This window comes from Eulemur rufifrons, chromosome 15 (assembly GCF_041146395.1).
Source record: "Eulemur rufifrons isolate Redbay chromosome 15, OSU_ERuf_1, whole genome shotgun sequence".
Taxonomy (NCBI): Eukaryota; Metazoa; Chordata; class Mammalia; order Primates; family Lemuridae; genus Eulemur; species Eulemur rufifrons.
In genome coordinates, this window is record NC_090997.1 from 34,410,038 (window position 1) to 34,434,024 (window position 23,987).

The following is a 23,987-nucleotide window of genomic DNA, read 5'->3' on the forward strand; positions in this document are numbered from 1 at the left end:
TTCGGAAGGCTCTAAGCCATTTTCCCAGCACTAGAGACAGCGCCCAGGTACGTAGGAGGTGGGGCGAGAAGGGACTGAGTCTCGAATGTATGTCCACCGTCGGGCTTCCATGGAGTGCCAAGTTGTACCCAAGTCCCCTAAATTTGGTGAGAAACGGGAAATGACCGAAGAACGGGCAGACCTAGCCTCACACGCCCGAGCGAGGGCTCCAGCGGCCACTTCCGAGACCAGGTCAAGCCCCGCCAGCAGAAGCCGCGCTGGAGCCCCAGTCCCGTCGTCGCAGTGGGGGCTCACGAGTGCGCTCCCTACTGCAGGGCGCTAGGAGGCGCTCGCCCCGCCCCTTGCCCCGCACAGGTCCTGCTTTGCGCGTGCGTGATTCCTCTGCCCTAGCGTCCCTCCCCCTCCCCCTCCTCCCCAACACCAGTTGCTTTCGGCCTGTTTCGTTCATGGGGCGTCTTCACGCATTTGCTGACGTATAAGCGGCGCCGGAGCCAAGCGGAAATCCAGCGAGATTACAGATAGAGGAAGGGCGGGTGAGGGGAGAAAGTGGGCCGGAAGTGGAATTAATCTGCCTCCCTCCCTCGCGCCGACTGGGATGCCGCAGGCCCGGCGGGGGTGTGGCCTCCGCAGGCGGAGGGCGCTGCGATTGGCCCTTCTCTGTAGCGACGGCGACGATTGGCCTCTGCATGCGGAGCGCGGTGAGCAGCTGTGGGCCGTTGGAATTCAAACCGGGCGGCGGTGGCGCGGGGCTGTCGGTCGCATAGCGTCGCAAGCGTTCTCTGGTAGAACGCGGGTCCCGGGATCCCCGGAGCCCAGTCCTCTTTCATTGCGCTCCCCCGGCGTGTGTGGGACGGACGTGGACATGGAGCCGCAGGTGAGTAGGGGCGGGCGCTGGTGTCCAGCTACAAGGGCAGGGGCGACTGCTGGCCGCCCGGATGCTGTCGAGCACTCGGCTCTCGGCTGGCCTTTGTCATGCCTGCCTGGATAGCGAAGGTCCGTGTGCCCCCTCGGCAGTGGAAAGGGGCGGAGGAGCAACTGGAGACTGCAGGGAGCAGCTCTGGGAGATCGGAAGGGATGTCTCTGTCCTCCCATCCCCTCCCACAACAGGCAGCTCTTGAAGGACAGCTAAGGGGGCTATCGGAGCTGCTTGCGAGGCACAGGCATGTTCTGGAGGAACTGCAATATGCACTTGTTTATTCTCAAAGATTATTTGAGGTCTCTACCCAGCAGTGGGAGAGGGCACTCAGGCACGTATAGCGAGCTGTGTTTGAGGAGAGAATTCCCAACAGCACAATCCAGGGGTTGGAGAAAATTTGGGGAGGGTTTTCCAGATAACCCAGTTGCCAGCGTTGAGTCTTTAGTAAGCTTAGCTAATTTAAAGTTTAAAACTGAGTAGGTTGCAGCTGTTATAAATTTGGGAAATTGGCCGGGCGCGGTGGCTCACGGCTGTAATCAATCCTAGCACTCTGGGAGGCCGAGGCGGGAGGATCGCTTGAGGTCAGGAGTTCGAGACCAGCCTGAGCAAGAGCGAGACCCCCCCCCGTCTCTACTGAGAAAATAGAAAGAAATCAGCTGGACAACTAAAAATATATAGAAAAAATTGGCCGGGCATGGTGGCGCATGCCTGTAGTCCCAGCTACTCGGGAGGCTGAGGCAGCCCGGGAGTTTGAGGTTGCTGTGAGCTAGGTTGATGCCAGGGCACTCTAGCTCGGGCAACAGAGCGAGACTCTGTCTCCAAAAAAAAAAAAAAAAATTTGGGAAATTAATCAGTTTTTCTTCCACTTTTATGGTTACGCTGGGCTCCTTGTGGGAAATATTCATCACTGGCTGTAATTCCCATGAATTCCGGGGAGCCCTAGGGACCTGTCATTCCATATCTTCTGTATTTAGCTTTATCAATTGTACAGTAGGTTTTTGATCACTCTTTTGCTGTTCTTTAGTGTGTTGTTTTATTTCAAATAGCTTTCTTTTTTCTTTTTTTTGTTCATGGTTTACAAAGCCTTATAGGCCACTTCAACTAAATGAGATATGGGCAAGATAAGAACCCCCTCTAAATTCTGTAAATTCTGCCGGATATCAGGCATGCTCTGGCCAAAAAAGTTCATATTAATTAACATTGAATTATCAGGACTTTCTGGATCTACATCAGTGTATTTCTGATATGCTTCCATAATCGTTTCTAGGAAGGCTGAGGGATCTTCATGTGTTTCCTGTTTTATTCCCTGAACTTTGTTCAGGCTTTTAATTTTGGGGACTCCTTTTCTAAGCTCAACTAGGATGCAGTCTTGAAAATGTTGACTCTTACCTTCCTCTCCATTGTTTGGGTCCCAGTTGGGGTCATTCGTCAGAATGGCCAGATTAGCTCCAGCTCTCACCTGGTTATTTGGGTCTTCTGTATGCATTCGGTCAGCTTTTTCTTGAGCCTTTTCTAAGACAGTGTGATGCTCCTCAGAGATTAACAGTATGTTAAGCAGGCTCTGGATATATGCCCATATGGGGTGATACATGACCAAAGTAAATTCAGACAGATCAGTTATATGCTGTGGATCATCCCTGTAGGCAGGGTTATTCTGTTTCCAACTATACAAATCAGAAGTGGTAAATGGGCTATAAACCCACATTAATCCAGCCGGTTGTTCATTCTCATTTATTCCTCCTATAGAGACCCATCCCAAAGGAAATTGCCCTGCTGGAAAGGAGGAAGGACCCCAGCCAAATTGTGCACCGTGTGAGTGTGTGAAGGAGAGACCATGTCCTCGTGCTTCCCAAGACTATTCCCAGAGAAGGAAGAAAGCGAAAGATAGATAGCCAGCAGGGGTGAAGAAAGGGGTCTAGAGTCATAAGGGGGTGGGGACAGGAGGATTAGGGGAGGGATCCCTGAGAGTAATTGGAACTGCAGTCGAAGCTTCCGCTGGCACAGGCACAGCTGGAGCTGCTGCTGCAGCTGCTCAGAGGTCTTCGTGGGCATTTTCTTCTGTTGTCAAGATGGGGTTTTTAGATCTAGCTTCTTGTTCCCCAAGATTGAAAGCTTCTGTCCTCTGTATTAGAATCTTATATTTAATTTGATCTGGCTTGTTTTGATACAGAAGTGTAAAAGACTGTACGTAAGGGATTTCATCCCATTTCCCAACACGGTGCCAAAATGAATTTAATTGGAGAATAATATGGTAGCATAATGATCCATTAAGGGGCCATGTTTCCCTAGACCTGCAGGTATACTGAGGCCAGGCAGTATTGCACAAATATACCATTTTTTCTTTATAGGCTCATAGCCATATTGAGACCAATTTGTAAAAGACAGTTGGATTAAATTGTTTTTGACAAAGTTGGGACTTGTTCATATGGCCAAACTTTAGTTGTCCCAATAGGTAATGTAATGAAAACTATGAACTAAAGTTTTGGGTAAAGCAGTTTTCATGACAGTTTGAGTTTTTTTAAAAGGCCTCTTTAACCTTTATTTTCCTTCAGTTTCAAACGAGTAACTGGCTGTTCTCGGTTGGCCTTGAATTTATGATGACGTAATTCAGTGAGCTCCATCTCAACACTCTGTAACCTAACAACGGCAGCTTTACCAGGCAAAAAATACAGTTTAACAAACTTTGCATTTTAACTCTATGGTGGCAGATTGACCGTTTGAACTGTGAGATTTTCTTGTAATTTGTCCATCAATTTAAACACGCACAAGAACAAAACATAGTATGTGGAGACCAGCTGGAGTCCTAGAAAACCTGGCATCTCTTTAAACTTTATAATAGACAATACATTTATATGTCACATACTCATTACAAAGAGAGACTTCAAAGGTTTCAAACACAAGCCCGGGAACACCACATTAGACAAAGCAAAACTCAAAACAGATAGAATACTTCCAAACAAATTTCTGCAGAGAGAGACTGGAGAGAAGTTTTCAAGAATCTTATCTCAAACCAACCATTACCACAAACAATCTTCCTGGGTCTAAATGGCATAAAACCCCAACAGCAGAGTCAGAGGATTCCCAGTGTACAGCTTTTACATTTAGGGATCGAATTCTTATTTCCCATAGTCACACATACACAAACACACACACTCACACACCAAGTGGACTGCAGTTCTAACAAATAAGCCCAGGGAGAGCTAAATACAGTTGGAGGTCCTGCTCTCCCAAATGAGTGGTTGAGGCTTGCAACCCAAATGGATTTCCCCTGAAATTCCCTAAATGGAGAGAAGAGCCTGCAGGTCCTGCTCTCCCAAATGATTGAGGCTTCTGGTGAGGCCTCCAACCCAGACAGGAATTCCAGAGAATTTCCCCAGATGGTGAGATGAGTTACTCCCCTGTGAGATACCTTAAAATAGCACTCACCTGTCCTGACGCGAATGTCAAAGATCCTTTCCTCCCTGACAATCAGGGATGTGTTTGGGACTGGCGACAGCGAAGCTGGTGGCAGAAACTCAGCTGGGCAGGTGCAAGGGAGGCTTTAAAGTTTCTCCCTGCTCCACAGTCTCCAAGCCACCAGCAACACATCCTGCAAGAGCCCCCAAATTGTTACCGAACCCACAGGGGGGGTTCAGTGTTGCCCACTGCACAGAAAGCCAATTACTGAGACAATGAGGATTGTCAGGAGGAAAAGGATTTATTTCTACGGATGCATCAACTGGGAGGGGGAGGTATGAACTGCCTCAAATCTACCTCCCTGACCAAAAAGGTCAAGGAGTTTTTCGGCAGGCGAAATGAATAATGCATGAGGGGTGTGAGCATCATTGTGTGTTTGGAGTGGAGTGCAGGGCACACAAGCACAGTGAGAAATCATGCTAGTACGTACATCCCATGATCAAAAAATGGCAGATAAGTCCCTCCCAGGGCAGAGATGTTAGTATTATAACAAGCTAGGGATTAATATTGGTCATTCTTTCAACCTTATACGCAGGCTCAGTGGGTCTTCAAACACAGTCTATGGTGGACTATTGCTTGTCTTGTCTTCTCTGGACAAACAGGTGGTATGAGGCTTTATAGGAGGTTCCGCCATTCCTGGGAAAGAAACTCAAAAGAATGCATCAGTACAACAGAAAGTTACAAAGTTCTGGTCAGCAAATTTTGCTAAAGAGTTCTCTATTTTCTGCCTAATGAGACTGTAGCTGCTAAGTTAGCAAGGCTGAGATAAATCTTACTGTCAAGGCCACTTAGAGCTGCCAGCCCCAACCATAATGTGAACACTGAGCACTCATTGAAATATGAGGGAACCAAAAACATTATTGAGAAAGTATTTTTTTGCTTATAGAACCTGTTATATGAAGCCACATCCCTGCTAATGTCCTTTTGTGTTGTCTCTCTCATCATTGCTGCTGCTTCGGGATATAGGAAAGAGAGAGAGGGAGTGAGACAATCTGAGCTGAAGGACTCCTCATTCTCTCTCCTTCCTCAGGTTTTGCAGATTCCTGCCCAGTGGGACTGGTTGACTTAGTTCCTTGCCTTATTGGTGCCCTGAGCAAGAATGAGACCCCGTCTCTACTGAAAAAATAGAAAGAAATCAGCTGGACAACTAAAAATATATAGAAAGAATTGGCCGGGCATGGTGGCGCATGCCTATAATAGGGAGTGAGGTTGCCGATCACAGTTTGTCTTCTGGAAGCTAAATGAAGAAAGAAAGTCTATTGAGGGAACAATCAGTTGTATCAAGTGCTGCTTGATGGGTCAAGAAACATGAAGATAAAGAATTGCCTTAGCAACATGAAGTTACTGGTGATCTTAAGGACAGCAGTTTTAGTGCTTTAGGAGAATGGCTTTAGGAGAAAAATTGGACACAGCAAATACTCTTTAGGCAATAGTTTTGAGTTTTGCTGCAAAGAGCAGCAAGGAAAAAGGATAGATCTAGTAGCTGGCAGGGAAAGCAGAGTCAAGAGACTCCTTTTTTTTTTTTTTTTGAGACAGAGTCTCACTCTGTTGCCCAGGCTACAGTGCCATGGCGTCAGCCGAGCTTACAGCAGCCTCAAACTCCTGAGATCAAGCAATCCTACTGCCTCAGCCTCCTGAGTAGCTGGGACTACAGGCATGCACCACCATGCCCGGCTAATTTTTTCTATATATTTTTAGCCGTCCAGATCATTTCTTTCTATTTTTAGTAGAGACAGGGTCTCGCTCTTGTTCAGGCTGGTCTCGAACTCCTGAGCTCAAACGATCCGCCCGCCTTGGCCTCCCAGAGTGCTAGGATTACAGGCATGAGCCACTGTGCCCGGCCAAGAGACTCTTTTAGGTTGCAAGAAATAATAGCATGTGTTACATGTACACCAGTTGAAATGATCCAGTAGAGTGAAAAGTTTATGGTGTACAGGAGGGAAAGGAGGGTTGCTGAAGCAATGTTCCTGAGTTGGTGAGGAGGGTGGGATATGGTGCACAGGTGGAGGGGTTGCCCTAGGAGCAGGGCATCCATCTGTGATCTTATAAAGTGCATGTAGGAGGGGTTGTATGAATGTCTGTTCTTATAGTAGATTAAGCACTTATGCTTTTCACTGTGGAAAGTTGGAGGACATCGTGTCTAGCTTCATAGGTGGGAGAAAAATAAATACTGTACTCTTTGAAGTTGTCCTGAATAAACAAACCTTTGAACACATTTTCTGAATCCACATAAATTCTGAGGAAATAGGGTTTGTAGCAGATCCACTATGGTAGTATAAAAGGAGGAAGGGCACAGGTTATTTAAAAAATTTAGTGTTCAACCTCGGAGTACTTAAAGAAAAATTTGGTTTTCATACTATATTTGATTAAACTAAATCAAAAATAAGCATTATTTTTGCACATTTCTGCAGGTGGTAGGGAAAAAATGCCATCTCTTTTTTTCTTTTTTATTTGTGTAGAAGCCAATGGTTTGGATGTATCAGGGGTTTTTGTTTGTTTGTTTTTAAAAGACAGGGTCTTGGTCTGTCATCCAGGCTGGAGTGCAGTGGCACAATCATAGCTCACTGCACACTTGAACTCCTGGACTTGAATGATCCTCCTACCTCCTCCCTCAGTCTCCTGAGTAGCTGGGACTATAGGTGCGTCACCACACCTGGCTAATTTTTAAATTTTTTTGTAGAGACAGGGTCTCGTTATGTTGCCCAGGCTGGTCTCAAACTTCTGGGCTGAAGTGATACTTCCGCCTTGGCCTCCCAAAGTGCTGGAATTACAGGCATGAGCCACCATGTTTGGCTATCAGTTTGTTTTAAGTATCCCCCACTGACAGACATTTGATTTCATTCCTTCAAGAATTGTAGGGTCCTACCATGTAGCAGACATTGTACTAGGCCCTCTGGTTATAGAGTTATTAAAAAAAACAGATGAGTTCTTATGGTGCTCACAATCTAATGTAGGGAAAGACAATACACAAGTAAACTAAAAACAAAAAGCAGGGTATCAGATTGTTTCATAGTTTTCTCTATAATGATCTATGAACATCCTTGAATGTATATCTCATTGTATCACAGGCAGCTCAAACTCAGTTTCCCAAAGCCAAACTTAGCATCTCTTAAAAACAAGCTCTTCAAGTACTCTCAGATAGATCTCTCTGTGTTATTTCTTTTCTTTTCTTTTTTTTCTTTTTATTTCCTTTTTTCTTTTTTTTGAGACAGGGTCTCACTCTGTTGCTTGGGCTAGAGTGCAATGGTGTTAGCTCACTGCATCCTCAAACTCCTAGGCTCAAGTGATCCTCCTGCCTCAGCCTCCTGAGTAGCTGGGACTTAACTGGTATGCGCCACAATACCTGGCTAATTTTTCTGTAGAGACGAGGTCTCACTCTTGCTCAGGCTGGTCTCAAACTCCTGACCTGAAGCAATCCTCCCACCTCAGCCTCCCAAAGTGTTAGGATTACAGGCATGAGCCACCGCCCCGACCTCTGTGTTATTTCTTACGTGTGAATCTACAATGATCTTAAAATAAAAAGTGTAGTTAACAAAACCATGCAGGTGTGGTGGCTCACACCTGTAATCCCAGCAATTTGGGAGACTGAGGCAGGAGGATCGCTTGAGGTAAGGAATTTGAGACCAGCCTGGGTATCAAAACAAGGCCCTTTCTCTAAAAAAAGGGGGGGGGGGGGTAGAAAAACAAAATCAGCTCTTCCTCCTGTGATCTTGATTAATGGAACTTTGGCAGGCACCTTGGAGTCAGCCTGAACTCCTCTCTTCACCCTCCCTCCCTCTCCCAAGCCAGGTCCTAGTTGGATCAATACTTGATTTCATGTAATCCAGCCCCACTACCTTGTCCCACTGCCTAGCTTTTTTTAAGGCTCACCTGGTTCTCTCAGATGGATTTCTGTTTAGAATTGATCTCTAATGTCCTAAGGCATCCTTTGTTTGCATCTAGTGAATTCACTTCTCTCTTATGCATATAGAATGGTGAGAGCTGTGTACATCCTTAGGAGAACTGAGAAAATAGATCATTTTCTATAGAATGTAATTCTCTTGCAGTACTCCAGTTTGAAAAGACTGCCCTAGAAAGTAAGGTCTGGGAAGGCAGGGACTTTATGTTCATTACCTTCAGCCTAGCACCTATAACAATGTCTGGCACAGAGCAGCCAGTTAGCAAATGTTAGTGCAACATGCCACCCCTCCTTGCTTTCTGACTGGGATGCTCTTCCTTAGCCCAAACTCATCAGACTAGCTCCTTTTCATCCTGAGGACTAAGCCAAAAAATACAGTCAGACCTCCATATCCATGGCTTCTGCATCCACTGTAATACTCAGTAAAGTTTTAATCATCTCTTTAAATGCTTCTCTTCCCTGCTGTCCTCTGAGCATCTTGAGAGTCGGGACGATCTCTGTTACTCCAGAACCCAGATCATTTCCTGGCATGTCACACTTAGTAAATATTGAATAAATGAAGTAAGTTAAAGAGCAGAGAGAGACTGGCCTTGGAATTAAAAGTTACCTATAGTGAAAAATCAGAAGTTGTTCTGTGTATTGTGCTTTCTTGATGGTGGAATAGGAGTAGGGTGACCGGTTGTCCTGGTTTGCATACAAATGATCTGGTTTGGGCACTGAAAGTCCTGTGTCCCAGGAAATTCCTCAGTCCTGGGTAAACCAGAATGGTCGTTCACTCTAGATAAGAGAAACCATGGGGTAGGCATAATCCCCAGGCACTGAATTTTAGGCTGCTTAAAGGACAGGATCTCTGTGTCTTTGCCCACAGCTCCCTCAGCCGTATACTTTGGCGGTCGCCAAATTGGTATGCTACTTCTAGCCTTCCCCATGCAAGTCAGCCTACTTACAACTCATTATTGTTCTTTATAATAGATTCCATGGTATATTTGTTTACATGCCTGATCAAAAACTGTAGCTGGCTCTTCACAGTATGAGGGAGAATGCCTCCTTAGCCTGGCATCAAAGTCCTGTGAGGTACTGTGGTCTAGCCAGTTAAACACGTGGCCTCTGGAACCAGAGTATCTAGATTTTGCTCTGGCTCTGCCTTTGACTTGCCGATGACCTTAGACAAACTATTCCACCTCTTAGTGCCTTCCTTCCCTCATCTACAAAATGGAATTAATAATAGCACCTCCCAAAATGGGCTTCTGTGAAGATTAAGTAAATTGATACAGGTAAAGCATTTAAAACAGTGCTCAGTAAATGTTACCTGCTTCTCCCAACCAATCTTCAGCCTTATCTGTCTTCCACTCTTTCCCTTATTTATGATTCTCAGCTCCAGCTAAAATGTTCTATTGGTTTCCCAGTGGTACCATGTGCGTGTTTGAGTTTTTGCCTTCTGAAAAGAGTGTCCATTTCTGTTTGCTTATTTAAGTACTACCCTTAAAGTTAGCTCAGCCCTAACATCCATCCAGCTTTCCCCTTAGAGATTGTTCCCACTTTTATGTTATGTCCCACTTCTGTTCGTGCTATTTGGCTGGCACACGATCTGTGAGTTCTACCTTTTGACACATGTGGTACTCAGTTAATGCTTGTTGGTGGTGATGTTGAGAATTGAGGCTGGGGGAGCCAAGAAGGGAAGGTCTTGGAACATTTGGGCTCCTGGGTGTTGTCTTAAGGGTCTCTTTTCCCAACAGAAGCCCGCCCTGTTAGAAGTGAAGGGGAACGTAGAGCTGAAGAGACCCCTGGTTAAGGCCTCTTCCCGGCTTCCTCTCTCAGAAAACAGACTCAAGAGGGGACCTGACCAGATGGAGGATGCCTTGGAGCCTAAGAAGGTGAGCTGAGTGTGGAGAGCTGTGTGTGTATGTATGTGTGTGTGCACGCGCGCACGTGAGAGAGAAAGAGATTATAAACCAATTAGAGAGGGTGGCTATAGACCCCGTTTTTATCTTTCCCCAGAAGCGGACACGAGGCCTGGATGCACCAACCAAAATTGCCACGTCCTACTCCAGAGCACCACCCCTCACCACAGTGCCACAGACCACAGGTGGGCTCTAGGGGTGGGTTGGGAGGGACCAAGGGCATGGAAGTCCAGTGCTCTTCAACTCACTTATTTCTTTTCTTTCAATTTTAGTCTATTTTGAATAGGTAGTAACATTTCACTGGGTTCAAAAGTCCAAGTACACAAAGATTGTTGTACAGTGAAAAGTCTCCACTCTGCCTTTGTCCCCCAGCTGCCCAGTTCCCTTCCCCAGGGGCAACTGCATGTCTTTCCAGGGAAATTCTATAGGTATTCGAGCAAATACCTATTTAAGCAAATACCTCTTTCCCCCTGACTTTTTTATACAAATGGTAGCATACTTTAGATATGGTCCTGGCCTCCTGCTCTTTTTACTTATCTTGGTCCAAGTTGCTTCTTGATACATTGAATACAGTTGGCCCTCCGTGTCTGTGGGTTCTGCATCTGTGTATTCAACCAGCACAGATTGAAAATATTTTTAAAAAATAAAAAATAGCAATACAACAAAAAAATAATACAAATTTAAAAACTGTACGGTAAAACAACTATAGTCAAGTGTCACTTAATAACAGGGATGTGTTCTTAGAAATTAATAATCTTGCAAACATCACAGAGTATACTTACACAAACCTAGATGGTATAACCTACTACATACCTAGGCTATATGGTATGGCCTTTTGCTCCTCAACTACAAACCTGTACAGCATGTTACTGTACATACTGAATGTTATAGGCAATTTTAACACAATGCTAAGTATTTGTGTATCTAGGCATATCTAAACATAGAAAAGGTATGATAAAAATACAATGTAAAAGATAAAAAATGGCATAGCTGTATAGGGCATTTACCATGAATGGAGCTTGCAGGACTCTAAGTTGCTCTGGGTGTTGGTGAGTTAGTGGCGAGTGAATATGAAGGCCTAGGACCTTCCTGTACACTACTGCACACTGTATAAACACTGTACACTTAGGCTACACTACATTTATTTTTTAAAAAATCTTTTTTTCCTAATAAATTAACCTTAGCTTACTATAACTTTTTACTTTATAAACTTAAAAATTTTTTAACTTTATGACTCCTTGTAATAACATTTAGCTTAAAAAACAAATATATTGTACAACTGTACAACAATATTTTTTCTTTATATCCTTATTCTATAAGCTTTTTTATATTTAAAAATTTAAGAATTTTATTTATCCCCCCCACACCCCCCCAAACAAGCTTGAAACTAAGACACAAGCACACATTAGCCTAGGCCTACACAGGGTCAGGATCATCAATGTCGCTGCCTCTACCTCCACATCTTGTCCCACTGGAAGATCTTCAGGGGCAATAGCATGCATGGAGCTGTCATCTTCTATGATAACAATGCCTTCTTCTGGAATACCTCTTGAAGGACCTGCCTGAGGCTGTTTTACAGTTAACTTTTTGTCTTTCTAAGTAGAAAGAGTATACTCTAAAATAACAATAAAAAGTATAGTATAGTAAATACATAAACCAGTAACATAGTTGTTAATTGTCATTATCAAGTAATTTATGTACTGTACATAATTGTATGTGCTATACTTTTATACAACTGGCAGCACAGGGTTTTTTTATACCAGCATCACCACAAACAGGTGAGTAATGCTATGACATTACGATGGCTACGATGTCCACTAAGCAATAAGAATTTTCAGATCCATTATAATCTTACTGGCCTGCCACTGTGTATGCAGTCTGTCGTTGACCAAAATGTTATGTGGCACATAACTGTATGTAGTATTTACATTGTATTAGGTTTTAAAAGTAATTTAAAGATGATTTAAAATATACAGAAGGATGTAGAATACTATACCATTTTATATAAGGGACTTGAGCATCATTGCATTTTGGTATTCTTGGGTGGGTCTTAGAACCAATCCCATTGGATAATTAGGGATGACTATAATTTCTGATCCCAGGAGGGATATCATTAGGAGCTAGCCAGACTCAGGGAATGAGGGAAGTTATCATTTTTCTAATTCCCAGGAAAAGCACCTGCCCTGTCTTTGTGCCTTTGGCCTAGCAAGTGTACATGCCACCCTCAGAGTGATCATTCTACTTTTTCCTCTCTCCCATATCTCGGACAGCTCAAAAAGTTTCCAAGAAGACAGGGCCTCGGTGTTCCACAGCCATTGCCACAGGTAATAGTGCTTAAGAGCTGGGGCTGAGAAGGGATTTGGGGTATATGTAAAGGGAGAATGATGGAGGTGGAGGGACACTGGCCCACATAATTCCTGTCAACTCCCCATTTCTCTAGTGGTGAAGAACCAGAAGCCAGTCCCCGCTGTTGCTGTCCAGAAGCCTGGCAGTAGGTGACAAATGTAACCCTTGGGTGAGAGGCTGGGATAGGGAAGAGGAGGTGGTGAGTACCCAGAAAAATCCATGTGGTCTCTTCCCTGTCTGGAGTGGAAGGAGATAGATGTAGCATCAGGTATGGAGGCCTTAAAGGCCAGAAGGGAGGAGGGATATAGAGCCAGGACTTCACTGACCTTTGTCCTTTCTGTGCCCATCTTAACATCAGCTGTTCCTCCCATGGTGGGAGGGAAGAAACCCAGCAAACGTCCAGCCTGGGACTTAAGGGGTCAGTTATGTGACCTAAATGCAGAGCTGAAATGCTGTCATGAGAGGACTCAAACACTGGACAAGGAAAACCAGCAGCTGCAGGACCAGCTCAGAGATGCCCAACAACAGGCCAAGACCCTGGGGATAGAGCGTGGGACACTGGAAGGAGAATTGGCCAGGGTACGGGCCCAGGCTGAGCAGGGCCAGCAGGAGCTGAAGAACCTCAGTGCCCGTGTCCTGGAGCTGGAAGCACGACTGGGCACTCAGGAGGGCTTGGTTCAGGAGCTCCAGAAAGAACAGCTGGAATTGCAGGAGGAGCGGAGGCAACTGACCTCCCGACTGGAGGAACAAGAGGTAAGGGCCAGATTCTCATCAAGTGCCCAGCCTGTCTTTCCTAGCAGAGCTCGTGCCTCCCCTCTCTTCCAGGTACTCCTGAAGTCTTTTTGGGCTGAGAACCCCTGACCACCTATTTCTAGCAGTATACCTCTGTCCTCTACCCATTTCTCCCCTAGCCCACTCCTGACAGTATTGCTTTCTGTCACACTTTTCGCCACCCTTGACTCTGTTTGAATAGGTCCCACCTGGATCCATGTCTTCCCCTAGTCCTCCATGCCCCTCTCTTTCTTCAAGTCCCCATCCTGACCACAAATCCCCCTGGTATTCTCTCTCCCTTCTCCATGTCCATTTCACTCTTTCCCGGTGAGCACCAACTAGATTGAATTACCTGCAATCTCTTAAATGACTCAACTTTCATTTCTGGGCATTTAGTATATGTGCTTCCCTCTTTCTGGAATGTCCTTCCTCCACTCCATCTTTCCCTTGGTTTATCCCTATACTTTTGGGTGTCAGCCTATGTCATCTTCCTGTGCCCCTCCTAGTTATTCCCATAGCACTCCTCGTCCTAGTACCATGATTCCCTGTTTTCTCATCTCTCCTTCTTTTTTTTTTTTTTTTTTTTTTTTTGAGACAGAGTCTCGCTCTGTTGCCCGGGCTAGAGTGAGTGCCGTGGCATCAGTCTAGCTCACAGCAACCTCAAACTCCTGGGCTTAAGCGATCCTACTGCCTCAGCCTCCCGAGTAGCTGGGACTACAGGCATGCGCCACCATGCCCGGCTAATTTTTTGTATATATATATTTTAGTTGTCCATATAATTTCTTTCTATTTTTAGTAGAGACGGGGTCTCGCTCTTGCTCAGGCTGGTCTCGAACTCCTGACCTCGAGCGATCCACCCGCCTCGGCCTCCCAGAGTGCTAGGATTACAGGCGTGAGCCACCGCGCCCGGCCTCATCTCTCCTTCTTTACCAGCCTCTGAGGTCCTTGGGGACAGGGACCCCACCTCCACCCTGCTACTCCATCTTGGCCATATGATTTGTTCTTATTCCTGGTTGCATCTCACGCTCTGTGTATGTTCTCTTCTGTTCTGGACAGAGGCGGCTACAGGTATCAGAAGCAGCTCTGTCAAGCAGCCGAGCCGAGGTGGCATCTCTGCAGCAGGAGGCTACAACCCAGGCAGCCTTATTGGCTGAGCGAGGAGAACGTATCTATGGGCTAGAAATGGAGCGCCGGCGACTGCACAACCAGCTGCAGGAACTTAAGGGCAACATCCGTGTATTTTGCCGGGTCCGCCCTGTCCTTCCAGGGGAGCCTACTCCACCCTCTGGCTTCCTCCTGTTTCCCTCGGGCCCTGGTGGACCCTCTGATCCTCCAACCCGCCTTACCCTCTCCCGGACTGATGAACGGCGTGGGACCTTAAGTCGGGCACCAGCCCCCACCACCTGCCACGACTTCTCCTTTGACCGGGTATTCCCACCAGGGAGTGGACAGGATGAAGTGTTTGAGGAGATTTCCATGCTTGTCCAATCAGCCCTGGATGGCTACCCCGTTTGCATCTTTGCCTATGGCCAGACAGGCAGTGGCAAGACCTTCACAATGGAGGGTGGGCCTGGGGGAGACTCCCAGTTGCAGGGGCTGATCCCTCGGGCCCTGCGGCATCTCTTCTCCGTGGTCCAGGAGCTAAGTGGCCAGGGTTGGACCTACAGCTTTGTGGCAAGCTACGTAGAGATCTACAATGAGACTGTCCGAGACCTCCTGGCCACCGGAACCCGGAAGGGCCAAGGGAGCGAGTGTGAGATTCGCCGTGCAGGGCCAGAGAGTGAGGAGCTTACTGTCACCAATGCTCGATATGTCCCTGTCTCCTGTGAGAAAGAAGTGAGGACCCATGGTCACTGGAACTGGGGAATGGGGAGGAATGAGCAGGCTGCCACAAGGTGGAAGTAGATGGAGAAAGGAGCAGGAGAAAATTGAAGGATGAAGGGCAAGTTGGGAGGATAGAGTACCACGTTCAGTTTTGGCTGGTGGGCTGCAAGGATATAGAACCAGGGAAGGAAGAGGAGTGATACATCTGCTTGATGCAGGGAGGGTCACCAGCCCCCTGCCAGTTGTCTCTCAGGTCTCAGTTCTTGCTACACACCTTGTTCAGTTCACCCTAGCATGCTGGCCTCTTGGGTGTTCCTCAACCCGCTAGTCATACTTCTATCTCAGAGCCTTTACCTGAATGCTCCTGCCCTGGAGATCTTAAGGCAGTGAGGCCATGATTGGCTGTCCTGCCTAAACTTGGCCCCACGCTCCACCTTCACACACTTCCTATTTTGTGATTTTACTCCTTAGCATTCTCAGACATACTGTGCATTTTATTTTGTCTCTTGGCTGGGTAGAAAGAAAGCTCTAAGAGGGCAGGGGCTGACTGACTTATTTTCTCTCTCTTTTTTTTTTATTTTAAATTTCGTTTTTTGTCTGTTTATATCTTTTTTTGAAGTTGCTCCCGAGCTTGGTAGCGAGACTTACTCATTTTCATTACCATACCCGACATGAATGTGTACTGACTTCCTGCCTACCTCTGCCCCTTGTTATTCCCCATCTGCAGGTGGAGGCCCTGCTCCGTCTGGCCCATCAGAACCGGGCTGTGGCCCGCACTGCCCAGAATGAGCGATCATCACGTAGCCACAGTGTGTTCCAGCTACAGATCTCTGGGGAACACTCTAGCCGAGGCGTGCAGTGTGGGTCCCGCCTCAGCTTTGTGGACCTGGCTGGGAGTGAGCGGCTTGACCCTGGCTTAGTCCTCGGCCCTGGGGAGCGGGAACGCCTCCGGGAAACACAGGCCATTAACAGCAGCCTGTCTACATTGGGGCTGGTCATCATGGCCCTGAGCAACAAGGTGGGAATGGGAACAGGGGGAGGTGGAAGCTTGGGACCAGTTAGGGTTGGCCATGTGGAACCCTGCCCAATGCTAACCGCTCGTCCCTCCTCAACCCTCTAGGAGTCCCACGTGCCTTACCGGAACAGCAAGCTCACCTACCTGCTGCAGAACTCTCTGGGTGGCAGCGCTAAGATGTGAGTGAAAGGGATAGATGGCAGGGGTCAGGTAGGAACTATGTTGGAGTGAGGGGTGGAAAGGGGGAAGAATGGAGACCTGTTCAGGCTCTGCTGGCCACTAATGCTGGGCTTGGGCATCTTTCTTTTCCATAGGCTCATGTTTGTGAACATTTCCCCGCTAGAAGAGAATGCCTCTGAGACCCTCAACTCGCTACGCTTTGCCTCCAAGGTACGATTACCACCAAGCTTAGGCCTTGTCAGGAGCCGTGGATGGTTCTGGGCTTCTCCATCCTAGCTCATTCTGTCCACCAAGCCATTGGGCGAGGAGGGCACATTTATCCCAAAAGGATTTACATTTGTCAGACATCTAGGATACTACTCAACTGGTTCCATGTTTAACTATTGGCTTCTGAATTAAGTTTTTTTTAGAGATGATTAAAAGGTCTAAACTCTATGGGGGGTAATACACAACACAATGAAGTTTTACCACCACCACTGTCCACCCCATCCTCTACCCGTGTAGTCCCCAACCCCAGGGCACGGACAGGTACTGGTCTGTGGTTTGTCAGGAACCAGGCCGCACAGGCCCTGCCATCCGCCCCTGCCTCTGGTTGGTGGAAAACTTATCTTCCGTGAAACCGGTCCCTGTTGCCAAAAAGGTTGGAGACCGCTGCTCTACCCCTTCCAGTGTTTCTTTTTGCTAATATAAGCCATATGCATGTTCTTATTCCCCCTCCTTATATAAAAGGCCTCTGTCTCCCTCTCTCACATATCTGTAGTTCTGAGTCTTGTTTTGTTTAACAAAACGGCGCCAGTGTTACTACTTCCCATCGGCACACGGATATCAACGTATTAGTTTTAGGTCTGTCTAGGACTCCACTCTGTGGATGCACCAAAATTTATCCACCAGTTCCCTCTACTGGACACTTAGATTGTTTCCACTTTTTTTCTGTTACAAACAAGACCAGGTTAACTACCCTTGTATATGACATTTGGTATATCTTTAGTTACATCTAACTATCTGGGGCAATATTCCTTGAAATGGGATTGCTGGATCAAAGGAGATTTATGGGTTTTTCAGACTATTCCAAGTAGTATGAATTTAGGCTCCAAACCCCACGAGGCCATGAATTCTCAAGGAGACTTAAGCTTCTTCCCCTAGAGTTAAGCAAGTCAGAAAGTCTCCTTACTGTCTGTGTCTGGGGGGAAATTTCTTCCTCTCATTCACCCTTTTCCTGAGTATATAGCTCTTTGATGGGTTCTGGCTTTATTTGAGGTCTGATCAGGTCTGTCCTTTCGTGGCACTTGGGCTTCCTCCCAGTGAGCGTGGATGACTGCCATGGAGCAGCCAGTTGGCCCAGCACCTGCACCCTTTTCTGATCTTCCTTTGATCAGGATTTCCCTCACGATCTTACAAGTTCAATTAAAAGGGTGGTGGTGTTTTTTCTAACTTTTTATTAATGTTATCTCAACATTAACACCCAACAATATGAACTTCTTAATATCCTCTAATACCCAATTTATGTTAAATTTCACCTGACTCTCAGAAGTGTCTTTTATACATTAGATTTGTTCAAATCAGGGTCCAGGCAAGGGCCACCGACATCGTTTGGTTGAAATATCTCATTTCATTTAATCTATAAGAATCTACTCGTTTCATTTAATCTGTAAGAATCCCACCCCACCCTGCCACTGGTATGTCATTTATTTGTTGAAGAAGTAAGGTTATTTGTCCTATAGAATGTATCATATTCTAGATTTTGGCTGGTTGATTCCTCTTCCTCCCATACTTTTTGTTATCTGGTAGTTAGATTTAGAAGTTTGATTAGGTTTTAATCAGGTTCAAATTTCTTGGCAAGAAAACTTTATAGATGGTGCAGTTTACTTCCTCCTGTTTCTTTTCTTTTTTTTTTTTTTTTTTTTGAGACAGAGTCTCGCTCTGTTGCCCGTGGCGTCAGCCTAGCTCACAGCAACCTCAAACTCCTGGGCTCAAGCAATCCTCCTGCCTCAGCCTTCCAAGTAGCTGGGACTACAGTCATGCGCCACCATGCCCGGCTAATTTTTTCTGTATATTTTTAGCTGTCCAGATCATTTCTTTCTATTTTTAGTAGAGATGGGGTCTCGCTCTTGCTCAGGCTGGTCTCAAACTCCTGACCTCAAGCGATCCTCCCGCCCCAGCCTCCCAGAGTGCTAGGATTACAGGCATGAGCCACCGCGCCTGGCCCTTCCTCCTATTTCATATAAGGAGACACCTAATATCTAGTTCTACTTTTAATGATATATTGATCATTAGATTTGGGTGTTTCATCCATTTGAAAACTCCTCATTGACATTTTCACATAATGATTTTATCAAACAATGATTATACCTAGAGCCATCATTTCATTGAGGGGTTTTAAAATAGTGATTTTTATTTATTTATTTTATTTATTTATTTTTTTTTTGGAGGCAGGGCCTCACTGTTGACCAGGCTGGAGTGCAGTGGCATCGTCATAGCTCACAGCAACCTCAAACTCTTGGGCTCAGGCGATCCTCCTGCTTCAGCCTCCCCAGTGGCTGGCTCTAGAAACACGCACCACCATGCCTGGCTAATTTTTCTATTTTTTGTAGAGATAAAGTCAACTCTTGCTGTGTTGCTCTCAGGCTGGTCTCCAGCTCCCAGCCTCAAGTGATCCTCCTGTCTTCGCTTCCCAAGGTGCTAGGATTACAGGTGTAAGTCACCACCCTCCCAACAACGATTCTTCTGAGAACTGAGAACTTTCCCTTGCCATCTATTTGGTTACTCTGAAATTCAGTTCATATGAAAAAAGCAAGATAATTGCTAGATTCTTTATTATTTTCAGTATTAGGAGTTGATATCCTAGCAACTTCCAAAGGTGACCAATGAGTTTTTATCTGAGGGTTATCATTTTGCAGATGCTTGTGTATTCGATGTCTGTCTTTTGCAGCTATTCTTTCTGATGTTCAATTGTCCCATCTTTGGCCAGGAGCCCTTTCAAACTGGCTTCTAGACAGGACCCCAGTAGTCTTTGTTTCTGATTCATCTAATAGGTTATTGTTTTAGAGGGGGAGAGTTTTGGGGTCTCTAGACCAGGGTATTTTTGGGAAGCGGAGTCTTCTCTGTTCCTCAATCTTCACGTAGGGAGCTTCTATCTCTTCTCGGGCCTTTTCACCTCCTCCAGGCCCAGTGGACATAGGAGAGCTAAACACAACTGGGACCAGCCTGAACCTGCCTTCAGAACCTTTACTTCAGTTTTCCTTGAGGGCAGCTCTAGCACTGGGGGGAGGGGGAGGAGATGTTGAGAGAATTGTTATTTTGGTTACTCTATAAACTTTTTTGTTCTGTCTAACCATTCCCCCCCCCCAGGTGAACCAGTGTGTTATTGGTACTGCTCAGGCCTGCAGGAAGTGAAGACGGATCCAGATGCTGTGTGTGTGTACTTTGGGGGTGGGTGCTGAACCAGTGTGGTATTGGTACTGCTCAGGCCTGCAGGAAGTGAAGACGATCCAGATGCTATATGTGTGTGCTTGGGGTGGGGTGCTGAGGGATGTTTAATTGGGTGGAGGGTGCTATGTATGAAGAATAAAGAACAGTTTAGACAAATGCAATAAAACCTTTATTTTAAACTGTTCATTCTTCAATGAAATACAATAAGGCCTTTATTTTAAACTGTTTACTCTTTAATCAAATGCAATAAAACCTTTATTTTAAACTGTTCTTTATTCTTTAGGCAACTGCAGTAAAACCTTTATTTTAAACTGTTCTTTATTCTTTAAAATAAAGGTTTTATTGCATTTGCCTAAGGAGAAGGGTTCTTTTCATATCTGTAAAGGTGGGAGCTGTGGATGTCCATTTTGCCATTCGTTTGTTTTGCAGGGAGTGTGCGGGTGGCGGGGGAGGCTCTTGGGTTTTTCCTCCCTCAGCTCTCTGGTTCTAGATCCAGGTGTGGATCATCTTCCTCTTCCTAATGCCCCCTCCCCCGCCACTCACATCGAGGCGATGTGGCCACTAGCTACACACACCCCCGCCACCATCACTAGTTAACTTTCGCGCCAACCATCGGCCACCCCAGCCCCAGGCAGGACCGCTCCTTTGGTGGGTGCGGAAGGTGGAACCGGAGGCCAGGAGCAAGGAGGCCAGGAGCAGGGCCGGAGCGCGCTCCCACCAACTGCGGGCTCCTTCCTCCCTCCCTTTCCCTGCCTTCCCGTTTGAACCGTCCTGCCCGCTGCCCATTGGCTGGCTCTTGCTGTCACTGCCCCTGGTACCAGCTCTCTTCGTCCTTGCACCCGCCCTGGTAGGAAAAAGTCTAGCATGGACTGAACTCAACTCAAATTTGTACAGAGGTAACTGAGTGTTTTAAAGAGACCAAGGGAGTGAAAGGTGGGTGGGTGGGGGCTCAGGAGAGTCAGAGAAATAAAAGATTACAAAAACTGGGAAGGGGCATTGGTCTTTGTTAAACTCAACTGGGCTCGCTGACTGGAACTTATGCAGTTTAGGCTCCTAACCACCCACAGAGGCTGGGATTTCGGTTGTTGGCCAGCACAAACAGTAAATTTTTCTAGCAGCCTGGAGTTTTCTCTGCCAGTTAAAAGAAGCGAGGGTCTTCCCAAGGATGTGGCCTTTAGCTGTTAGAAACTATGTTAGTGTTTAAGTCTTTATTGCCCAAGGGTTGAGACCTCGTTGAGAAAGGGTTCAGAGAAGTCTGGCTAGCGTTTGGTCAGGAGAGAATCTTTGTCAGTCGTATGGCAATTCTATGTCTGACTTTGTGAGGAATCCTGGTTATCTTTTTGTACCTTTTGAAATACATATGACTGTACTGATACTATAAAAATAAAATTAAATAAAAGGTATACCATTTGGATATCATGTATATGCATATTATCAAGCAAGCATTACTATCTAGAATTTATGGAGAACTTCCACAAATTGATATGAAAAATACAACCAATCCAAGAGAAAAAATTGAAAAAAGTATGAAAGACAATTCTTCAAAGAGGAAACAGAAAATGCAAATTAAAATAACAACGAGGCCGGGCGCGGTGGCTCACGCCTGTAATCCTAGCACTCTGGGAGGCCGAGGCGGGTGGATCGCTCAAGGTCAGGAGTTCGAGACCAGCCTGAGCGAGACCCCGTCTCTACTAAAAATAGAAAGACATTATATGGACAACTAAAAATCTATATAGAAAAAATTAGCCAGGCATGGTGGCGCATGCCTGTAGTCCCAGCTACTCGGGAGGCTGAGGCAGTAGGATCGCTTAAGCCGAGGAGTCTGAGGTTGCTGTGAGCTAAGCTGACGCCACGGCACTCACTCTAGCCTGGGCAACAAAGTGAGACTCTGTCTCAACAAAAAAAAAAAAAAAAAAAACAACGAGATGATATTTTAGATCCATCAAATTGGCAAAGATAAGTCTGGAAATATCAAATGTTGATTAAGCTATAGGTCAATAGAAACTGTCTAACATTGGATGGGAGGATGAACTGGAAAAACCGCTGTGGAGACCATTTCCCAATGTCTAGTAGAGTTGATAATACAATTCCACTTAGAAGCTTATACTCAAACTCTCCCACATTTGCCCAAGAAGGCATGTAGAAGTAGGTTCATTGTAGCATTGTTTTATATAGCAATATATAAAGTAATTGGAAATACTTTAACATCCATAAACAGAAGAATGAATACATTCTTTGTGGTATATTTATATAACTGAATATTACAGAGCTTTACTACCCAATATGGTAGCCACAAGCCACATGTGGCTATTTAAAGTAAAATTCAAATTAGGCTGGGTGTGGTGGCTCATGCCTATAATTCTAGCACTTTGGGAGGCAGAGGTGGGAGGATCACTTGAGCCCAGGAGTTTAAGGTTGCTGTGAGCTAGGCTGCCGCCAGGGTACTCTAGCCAAGCAGCAGAGAGAGGGGAGACTGTCTCAAAACAAATAGATAAACAAAAACAAAAAGAGCACCTTCTGTCCAGCAGGAGACTATTTCTTCCTAGTTTGCAAACTGATATCACCAGTAAAGCTCTCCTTTTATTTGGCCATCCTGGTGGTCTTTTGGGTGACAATGTTCTCACCACAAAAGTGATAATTATGTGAGGTCATGCATATGTTAATTAGCTAGATTTAGTCATTTCACAATGCATATACATTTCAAAATATCACGTCAGTAGGCGTGCTAGCACACGCCTGTAGTCCCAACTACTCAGAGGCAGAGCGAGAGGATCTCTTGAGCCCAGGAGTTCGAGTCCAGTCTGGGAAACACGGGGAGACCTTGCTTCTGAACAAAACAAAGCAAAATCATCATGTTGTACACACTAAATACAGTTTTACCTGTCAATTTAAAAAATGAAATAATCCAAAAATAATAAAGTCTGGAAGGAATTGATAACATTACTTGTCTTCAGGACAGGGAGGTATGTTAATGAGGGATGAAGTGGCAGGGATATTTTTCCATATATCCCTTTGCTTTTACATTTTGAACTATGCAATTGTATCATTTATTCAAAAGTGATAAAATAAATTCTCCCAGCCCCAATCAAGTCCAAGGAAAAGGCTCAATGCTTGTACAGCCTATTTGGATTTTGGCAAAACCATACTTATTGGTTATTTTTTGAAACCCACCCACCAGATTATTTTTCAAAAATAATCTTGTGTTTCTTCTCTGTGATGATTTTAAGTTTCTGCAGAATGTGAAATTTGAGTTTTGGTACTGAAACTTCTATAATAAGCTCTTGCTCAGTTCTCTACATTTTGTTTCATGTGGAAATGAAAACCTTTGGGTGTGGCTAAAAAAGTCTTGAAGGTACTTATAAAGGCAAGAGCCAACAGACAAAGATAAAGTGAACATGAAACTAATCTGTAATGTTTGAGCTAATAAAGGAATCCAGTTTGGGCTGGCCACAGTGGCTCACGTCTGTAATCCTAGCACTCTGGGAAGCCAAGGCGGGAGGATGGCTCAAGGTCAGGAGTTCAAGACCAGCCTGAGCAAGAGTGAGACCCCCCATCTCTACTAAAAATAGAAAGAAATTAACCGAACAACTAAAAATATACAGAAAAAATTAAGCGGGCTTGATGGTACATGCCTGTAGTCCCAGCTACTCAGGAGGCTGAGGCAGAAGGATCGTTTGAGCCCAGGAATTTGAGATTGCTGTGAGCCAAGCTGACGCCAGGGCACTCTAGCTCAGGCAACAGCGTGAGACTCTGTCTCAAAAATAAATAAATAAATAAAAAATAAATGCAGTTTGAAACATTAAAGATGCTATATCTTCACGGATTCATAAAAATATAGTAATAGTGTTAGGCCCAGAGCCAAAAGAGAAACACACAAAGCCTCGTGTATACCAAAATGCTGTTTATTTTGAGCATCTGGGTGCAGATGGGTGGAGGCCTAAAAAGGCATTCATGAGAGAAAAGGGGAGAGCCTTGGGTTTTATAGGGGTTTTCTTCTGGGAGGAGTAAATAAATGCTTTTCAAACAACCGGGAAGGGATAAGGAAAGTAAGTTCCCCTCTTGCAATCCATTCCTGTATCTCCCTAGAGAACAATGGGAGGGATAAGCATGGTCCTTGTCAGGAGGGATGAGGAAAGTAAGTTCCCCTTTTGCATTTCATTCCCTTATCTCCCTAGGATCTGGCAAAGGTTTATAGGAGCTTTGGGTAGAAATTTGGGGAAAGTGAATTCTTTCAACCTAACAAATAGTACA

At 45.5% G+C, this 23,987-nt stretch overlaps 1 protein-coding gene across 1 annotated transcript; it reads left to right on the forward strand.

The window, feature by feature from the left end:
• The first annotated feature begins 809 nt into the window (after positions 1–809).
• On the forward strand, positions 810–19,863 carry LOC138395212 (kinesin-like protein KIFC1). The gene is made up of 12 exons (XM_069487804.1): positions 810–874; positions 10,007–10,144; positions 10,269–10,356; positions 12,442–12,495; positions 12,612–12,662; positions 12,780–12,785; positions 12,876–13,270; positions 14,345–15,124; positions 15,840–16,130; positions 16,233–16,306; positions 16,442–16,517; positions 19,656–19,863. The coding sequence occupies exons 1-12, from the start codon at positions 863–865 to the stop codon at positions 19,698–19,700; spliced, it is 2,010 nt and encodes a 669-aa protein (XP_069343905.1). The 5' UTR covers positions 810–862; the 3' UTR covers positions 19,701–19,863.
• The last annotated feature ends 4,124 nt before the right edge of the window (positions 19,864–23,987 follow it).